Source organism: Piliocolobus tephrosceles, chromosome 9 (genome assembly GCF_002776525.5).
Source record: "Piliocolobus tephrosceles isolate RC106 chromosome 9, ASM277652v3, whole genome shotgun sequence".
Taxonomy (NCBI): Eukaryota; Metazoa; Chordata; class Mammalia; order Primates; family Cercopithecidae; genus Piliocolobus; species Piliocolobus tephrosceles.
The window spans coordinates 36014554-36023289 of record NC_045442.1 but is presented as its reverse complement, the minus strand read 5'-3'; the positions used below and the strand labels follow the sequence as shown (position 1 = coordinate 36023289).

Below are 8736 nucleotides of genomic sequence, written 5' to 3'. Positions count from 1 at the left end.
GTGTGTGTGTGTGTGTGTGTGTGTGTGTTTTTCTTCAGAGACAGGATCTCACCGTGTTGCCCAGGCTGGTAAGCTGAGAATCACAGCAAAATGAGGTGGTGCTACTAGGACTCAGGGATCTCTTTCCATGGGAGTTTACAGGGTTGTATATGACTCCAAAAGTAACATCTGTCTTTTTTTTTTTTCTTTTTGAGACAGAGTCTCGCTCTGTCACCCAGGTTGGAGTGCAATGGCACGGTCTCAGCTCACTGAAACCTCAGCCTCCTGGGTTCAAGCAATTCTCCTGCCTTACCCTCATGAGTAGCTGGGATTACAGGTGTGCACCACCACACCCAGCTAATTTTTGTAATTTTAGTAGAGACAGGGTTTCACCATGTTGGTCAGGCTGGTCTCAAACTCCTGACCTAGTGATCTGCCTGCCTTGGCCCCCCAAAGTGCTGGGATTACAGGCATGAACCACCGCACCCGCCAACAGCAATCTTCTAAGTGCCAACCAAGCGATGACACTGTGTAGACCTTATAACCACCCTAGTGGTAGGCAGGCACTTTACAGTGAGGCCACTAGCTCCAGGCCACACAGTCAACACAACGATGGAACAGGCGTTGGTGCTCTTCCCTCAGCCATCCAGTTCTAGGAACCTACCTGAGCCGGCTGCAGTGGTGTAGTGAGTGGCCCAGGGGTTTCTGCCTTGGGGGCCTCTTCCTGCGCAGCCTCTTGAGGGCCTCAGCCACACGGTGGTCCCCTGCACATTCCCAGATGATCTGTGCCCGTTCCTCGGCCAGCTGGTCCCCACTGCGTTGAAACAGGCCTTGGATCTGCAGCAGCTCAGCGTCCTGGAAGATGTTGGCTGAGGCCTGCTTGCGGCCCCGGGCCTCAGTCGGGGCCTGCCAAGGGGGTGGCTCACTGACCACCGAGGCTGGGGTACCCATTGTGGATGCTCTGAGGATGGAAAGCGTGGAGACATCAGCAACTCAGCTGGTCCTTCCCAGACCTGGGGGTCCTCCTGGCTAATCCTAGGGCTTCTGATGTTTCCATTCTCCAGGAGCTAAACTGGAGGAAGTCTCTTGCCTTAAAATCACTTAAGCGCTTATGTGTCAGACACCTATATTATCTCATTTAGGATTCACAGCAACCCGTGAGGTAAGAACTATTGTTTATCCTCATTTTACAGATGAAGAAGTGCAACTCAGAGGGGTTAAATGACTTGCCAGTGTCACAAAGCCACGTGCACATGCAGAGCCAGCAGTTGAACCCAGGTCTGTCTAGCTGTAAATTCCATGCAGACACCAGGATGCCCAGTAGCAGCTCAATTGTGCTGAGTACTTATACCAGGCACCTGTAAGAGCTTGCCTTGCATAGTATCAATGAGATGTAACAAGCCTAACAGCCCTGTAAGGTAGGTATTTTTATCCTCCTCATTTCACAGATGAGGAATCTGAGGAAAGATTAAGTCATCCATGGTTATGCAACTAGGATGAGAACCCAGGCCTCTCTGATGCTAAGGCCCAGGTGCTGTAGCACACAGGTAAGAGAGGAGTTGTGGAACTGGGCTACCCAGTTTGGAATCCCACTTTATCCCCCTCCACCACTTACTTGGTGGGGCATCCCCCCCTGCCTCAGCTGCCTCCCATGTCAAATTATCACCTGGTACTAGTACCTACTTTATAGGATTAATTTGAAGATTGAAGGAAGACATAAAGTATATAGAATAGTGGTCAGTGTTTTCAATCTATAAAATTGAGACATCATCCCGCCTCCTATTTTCAAGACCTTGGGGATGAACCAAATCCATATAATTTAGCAAACATAGTATGAAATAAGCCAATCAGATCTAACCACAGTCCAGTGGACCTAATGAGCCAGAGATGGAGGCAGAAGAGGAGGCTGCAAGGGTTAGAATATACTGTCAAGAGCAGAGGCTGAAATTTATAAGAAAGTTGAATAGAAGTTAGGCTCTGTGTCAATGTCTCCCATCATATCTAGGAAGTGAAAATTAAATGATCTCCTTTGATTCTAGATAGTTCACTTTGAATAATAAAGGCCTAAGAAGCTTACCCACCACATCCTTGTCTCCAGCACAGCCTGGAAACAAGACTGGCATTACACAGAACAGGTTTCGAGTCCCAACTCTGACACCTTAAGCAAGTTACCCAACCTCCTCTCTGAGTCTGTCTCCTTAAATGTCAGATGGGGATAAGATTACCCACTTCTTAGGGTTATAGTAAGGATTAAATGAGCCTAGTATATCAGTTACCCAATAAGAGCTATAGTTGGCCCTCAGCATCTGTGGGTTCTACATCCAGGGATTCAACCAACCTTGGATAAATAAAAAATTTAAAAATACAATGATATGGCTGGGCACGGTGGCTTATACCTGTAATCCCAGCACTTTGGGAGGTAAGGTGGGCAGATCACCTGAGGTTGGGAGTTCAAGACTAGCCTGACCAACATTGAGAAACTCTGTCTAAAAATACAAAATTAGCTGGGAGTGGTGGCGGGTGCCTTTAATCCCAGCTACTCGGGAGGCTGAGGCAGGAGAATCACTTGAACCCAGGAAGCGGAGGTTGCGGTGAGCCGAGATCGCACCATTTCACTCCAGCCTGGGCAACAAGAGCAACACTCCCTCTCAAAAAAAAAAAAGAATACAATGATACAACAACAACAACAACAAAAAATGGATTCATTGTAACTACAGAGCATTCACATTGTATTAGGTATTATAAGTACTCTAGAGATGATTTAAAGCACACAGGAGGATGTGCACAGTCTATACACAAACATGATATTTTATGTAAGTGACTCGAGCATCCCACGGAGGAGCCTGGAACCACCCTCCATGGATACTGAGGAATTTGTAAATGCAAATCCTCCTCTGTTAGCCTCTGTGACCTTTGTACCTGAGTCAGGGGTATAGGTGAACCCTGCTTTCCTCCAAGCTGTGTGGCCACAGCCAGCTGATGACAGCCCTGCGCTCTCACCCCTTTCCCAGCCCCAGGCCTTTTGGGGAGAGGAGGAGCAGGTCCTGCTGCTTTCCCAGGGCCTGGCTGCCTGAGTCAGACCTCATTCCACAGCCAGCTACAGAGACAGCAATCAACAGCAACCAGCTTCCAAAGGGGGAAAAGGAACATTAAAATATGTTTAAATTAAAATATTTATATGCTCATCATAAGAGGCAAACAGTATAAAACCTTATATATAAAAGCTTTTCTAATTTCCTATCAACCCACTTGCAGAAGTAACCCTTCCCTTAACCTGCCTTTTGTTCTCTGTAAGGCTTTGAATTATCTCTGCCCCACTCATACTCCCAAAATATGACTCCCTCTCTTGCCCTGGCTTCCCCCGCTCCTCACCTCAATAGTCACTCTCATTATTCCAATCATTTCTATGCTCACTTTGTCCCAGTTTCCAGGCCTTCTATCATAAAAACTCCACCCTGTTTACAAAAGATTTAACAACTAAAATAAAGCTGCAGAAGACTTCCAGATGAGTTAACATCATGAAAATTGTACTTTTTATCTGGAAAATGGGAATTTAAAAATCTGCCCCTTCTTAGGTGCTATTATGAAAATCCAGTTAAAACCTAATCTATGTGGTGATTAAGACCCCAGAGCTGGATGACATAAACACACTGTGACAAGAAGACAACAGTCGGGCCGGGCACGGTGGCTCATGCCTGTAATCCCAACACTTTGGGAGGCCAAGGCGGGCGGATCACGAAGTCAGGAGATCAAGACCACCCTGGCTAACACGGTGAAACCCTGTCTCTACTAAAAATACAAAAAATGAGCCTGGTGTGCTGGTGGGCACCTGTAGTCCCAGCTACTCAGGAGGCTGAGGCAGGAGAATGGCGTGAACCCAGGAGGCGGAGCTTGCAGTGAGCCGAGATCGCGCCACTGCACTCCAGCCTGGGCGGCAGAGTGAGACTCCATCTCAAAAAAACAAAAAAGACAACAGTCATCAGGTAACACTTTTAGGCTGATAAAGAGAAATAAAAGCTAACTATGGGATATTTACTCTGGATCAGGCAATGTGGATGATATCCTTTAATCCTCAAAACAATTCTAGGAGTTAGGGACTGTTATCCCATTTCACAGGGAAGTAAAGGGAAGCTGAGATGCAAGTATGACTACCAGTGGCTCAGCCGAGGCCAGAGGTGGTTGAAATGACTGCAGCCATGCTTTTATTTTTATTATTACATATATTTTTGAGAGCAAGTTTTGCTATTGTTGCCCAAGCTGGAGTGCAGTGGTGCAGTCTCAGCTCACTGCAACCTCCACCTCCCGAGTTCAAGTGATTCTCCTGCCTCAGCCTCCCACGTAGCTGGAATTACAGGCATCCCCCACCACTCCTGGCTAATTTTTTGTGTTTTTAGTAAGGATGGGGTTTCACCATGTTGGTCAGGCTGGTCTTGAACTCCTGACCTCAGGTGATCCCCCTGCCTTGGCCTCCCAAAGTGTTGTGATTACAGGCTTGAGCCACTGAGCCTGGTCAGCCCACGCTCTAAACCCCCGAGCTGGCTTCACAGCCAGGCAGCTTAAAGAACACTTCACATTTCTATGAAGAGTGCTTTCCTATTCCCACCTAATTCATGAAGGGGAAATCCTGCCAATGGAAAGGGAAGGACAATGAATTATCCCATCTGGTGCAGGCAGGGGTGGAGCTGTGGAATTTTGTTAGTCTGTTCACTGGAGTCTGGGCTTTTTCCAGGGTGACAGCCCAGCCTTGAGCTATAGCACTCTAAAGAGGAAGAGCCCAGCTTCCACAGAAGAAATCAAGAACTGCAACCCAGCCCAGTACACAGAGCCCTGGCTTATGAGTCAGAGGAGTGGGTTCAAGCCCTACTTCCCACTCACTGGTTGAAAGGCCTCAGGCAATTCACATCCCCTCTGTGGGTCAGTTTCCCTGTTACTGCTGTAAGAACAGCTTGATGTTGATGGTTTCTGAGGGCCTGCACAGTGCTGGGAGTCAACAATTCCACGCGCAGGTAAGTCTGTACAGAAGGAGGAATGGAGCTACTTGTCTGCCAAAGCTAGGGGCAACATGTGTGGACAGGTCTGGCTAACTGGGTGCTAGGAAACTCCCCAGCCAGTAGCTCCCTTTCTCCTCCCTACTCTATGCTGTTTTGCTGCAGTGGGCCCTGGGGTTAGGATCTGATAGAAAACAGAACTCACAGCTCTAAAGCTCCCTAGTGACCTCAGCTGGCTATGACCAAGCCTGGGGCAAAGGCCTAGGCTGGTCTGGGGTGGTAGGAGAAAGGGTGATATCTGGCCTCACCTCCCCAGGGAAAGAAGGGCAATAAGGATCATGTATCAGCAGCTGCCTCGGGGAGGAAATGGCTTGGAGCCTGACTTCCCAGCAATTTCTCCCAGGACAGCAAGGCTTTGACACCACAGCTTCAGCGAGCTGCGTTACAAACATGCCAAGAAACCCTGCGGAGAGTCTGAGCCTGCAGCCTCAACCATACCCTCCATGAACCTTGGGGAGGGCTTAGCACCTTCAGATTTTGAGGCCCCTCACTCTTTTTTGTTTGTTTAGTTTTTTTTTTTTTTTTTTTTTTTTTTGAGGCAGCGTCTCACTTTGTCACCCAGGCTGGAGTGCAGTGGTGCAAATCTCAGCTCACTGCAACCTCTGCCTCCAAGGTTCAAGCAATTTTCTTGCCTCAACCTCCCAAGTAGCTGGGATTACAGGTGCCCACCACCACGCCTGACTAATTTTTGTATTTTTAGTAGAGACAAGGTTTCACCATGTTGGCCAGGCTGGTCTTGAACTCCTGACCTCAAGTGATCCACCCACCTCATCCTCCCAGGGTGTTGGGAATACAGGCGTGAGCCACTGCCACCAGCCGAGACCCCTCACTCCTGGTTCTGCCTCTTATTCTGGGATTCAGACAGCAGAGTGAGACTGGGAATAAAACTAGGCAGATTCCAGGTAGGATTAGATGGTAAGTTTTGGGAAAACCGATGAAATGGCGAATCAGAACACTTTTATTATCAAAAGGAACTTTTCCTTCCTCATTCAATGTGTTCAATAGTTATTTTCCCTCCAATTTCCTGGAGAAGACCTTAGTCCAGGAAAAGTCAGTGTATACTTGAACAATAGTACTTTTGAAAACTAGAAAATGAAACCATGGGGCTATTAGATTACAAATAGACCTTTCATTTCAAAGCTGACATAAAAGAAGATAAGTATGGGTCTGTGTACAAAGACCAATTGCAAAATACTTCAATTTGACACAAACTAGGTTGAAAACGAACCCCAAAGGAAATACCAAACGTTGAAAATGACAAAGCTCAACTTGTTTTGAAACAGGCAGTAAGTGAAGAACTGTGGAACCCTAACAAAGAAATATATTTAAAAAGTGACTCACCATGCAATGAATTTGCAATATATAAATATGGTGTGCAATTGAGCACCCTTTGTAATATACGAAGTTCAGTTCAGACAGCTATTCTAGGAGAGTATCTCACTGTAGTCCAGGGAAGCCCAGGTAACCACGAGAGGCAGAACACCTTTGGGTGAGCTGGCATCTCCTAGGTCCTCACGCAGGAGGCCCCCTTCCAATAACCCAGGTGATAGCAATAATCTCTGTAATCAGGGGCCTAGGGGCTCTCAGAAAAATTACTGGAGGCTCTGGCCCAAGACCTGAATCAACACTTGGGGCCCTGGCCTGCTACCCTACACAGACATGCCATCGGACAGCAGCCAAAATCTGTGACTCCTCAAATGGGAAGCCCAGTTCAAATGGCTGTGCGGGCTTCCCCACCAGCAGGGCTTAGCCTCAGGGAGGTATGCCTAGAGGACTGGATATACATTGGCCTCCAAATCTGTGCCCCTGGAGGTGGAGAAAGGAACTGGGCCCTTTCCCCAGACCAGTTCTCATATATGACCTGAAAATAAACTGCTACTAGATCTGGGGATAACCCTTTCAAGAGTTCTAGAACCCTGAATTCTGGCTGTGCTGCTAACTGGGTGACCTTGGATAAGTCTCAGTTTCCCCTGCCACAAGTTGCTCATCATCAAAATAGTGAGTATAAGGCCGGGCCTGGTAGCTCATGCCTATAATCCCAGCACTTTGGTAGGCTGAGGTGGGAGGATCGCTTAAGCCCAGGAGTTTGAGACCAGCCTGGTCAACATAGCAAGACTGCGTCTACAAAATTTTAAATAAGCTTTTTAAAATGAATAGAATAAATAACCCTTTGCAGGAAAAGGGAGATTAAGTTTGCGAGGGCATTCCTTCTAGTACCTGGTATACCACAGACATTCCACGTATGCTGGTTGAATGAATAAATGATGAAGGGAAAGGCTACCTGACTACCAGACGCTATAGAATCATTGTCATTTTCATCATCACAGCCATCAGCAAATCTGTGTACTTTCAAGTCATAGCTTTATGATTAAAATCATAGAGGCAGCTTGTTCAGTGTCAAGCACAGAACAGAGCACGTTCAGATGGGTGCTTTCTCTCCTCCTCACATGAGGTGGCACTATTGTTACACCCATTTTACAGATGAGAACACTACACCCAAAGTCACACAGCTGGCAGGTGATGGAAGGCTGGGACATGAACCCAGGCAGTCTGACCCCAGCACCCGGGCTCTCAAGCCACTGTTATTTTTGTTCCTGCCAGATGGCTGAGGAGGTCTTCTGGGGAAGATCAGGCCCAGAAGCCTTTCGGAAGCTATCTGCTTCTGCAGATTGTGGAAGGCACAGGGATCCAAAGTCAGGACTCCCAAGCCAGCCTGTGCCCTCTGCACTCCACTGCCCGGTGGAGAATTGGAGAAGGTACTCACCACGCTGAAGGGCAGCTCTGACAGACCTCAAATGGGGATGAGGCAAGCTAAGATGCGCCCACTCCAACCTCTTCCACAGCCTTCAGTAAGGGCGGGCGCAGCTCTGAGCTTCCTGCTGCGAAAGTGCTTCCAGGGCCAGTCGGTGATCACGGGCAGCACAAGAGCGTGGCAGAGGGTATCCTGGCCGAGGTCCTAAAGCGCCATCTCCAGCACGAGGAGGCCCCGGGGCTCCGACGTGGCCGCTTCGCAGAACGACGGGGCCCTAAGTGGATCTGGCGGTCACGTCCCGGTGGCACCCCGGCTGCCTGTTGCCCTCCAGCTCCCACGGAAGCGCCGAGCTGGGCCGCCGACCTAAGTACCTGGTTGCTCGAGGCCGGCCGCACGAAGCTCCAAACTGGTCCAGACCACCTGGGTCACAGCCGCGGTTCCCGGGAGAAAGCGCTCCCCAGCCCCGGAACAACCAATCCTCGGCCCGAGCCGGGTGTGAGCTCCCAGGCGAGCCTTCCAAACCCAAGGTGGAGTTCTGTGCGCCAATCATAGGCGGGAGACGGGGAGGGGGCGTGTCCAGCCCCGCCCCCCGCCTCTGCTGGCCTCGAAAGCAGAGTGCGAAGCTTCCTAGAACCTCATCAGCGGCGGAGCGGCGGCGAGGGGGCGTGTCCACCCGGGCCCTGCCCACCGCCCTCACCGCCCTAGCGCGGCGCCGGAGGCGCCCCCTTCATTGACGTCAGTCCCCAGGGCCAGCGGGGTTTTGCAGGCGCGGGCGCCGGGCGGGGCTGCATTCCTGCCCCAGGGTGCGGCGGCAGCTGTCCCTGTAGGGTACACGTGACGGTGCCCCTTCTCCTGGGCCCAAGGCCTGCGCGCACGGCACCGACTGCCTTACGGCGCGTGGCCCTCTGCAGATCCTCAGATTCTGCCTTTCAGCTTCCCTCCCAGCCCACCGTTTGG

At 49.8% G+C, this 8736-nt stretch overlaps 1 protein-coding gene across 1 annotated transcript in view; it reads right to left on the bottom strand.

The window, feature by feature from the left end:
• AVPI1 (arginine vasopressin induced 1) overlaps positions 1 to 8447 on the bottom strand; it is a 9950-nt gene extending 1503 nt beyond the window's left edge. Inside the window, exons 1-2 of the mRNA XM_023206349.2 lie at positions 7792 to 8447; positions 644 to 940 (exon numbers count right to left, since the gene is read on the bottom strand). Of these exons, the coding sequence (XP_023062117.1) occupies positions 644 to 930 (287 nt within the window). The 5' untranslated portion in view covers positions 931 to 940; positions 7792 to 8447. The remainder of the gene's footprint in view (positions 1 to 643; positions 941 to 7791) is intronic.
• Between the last annotated feature and the right edge of the window lie 289 nt (positions 8448 to 8736).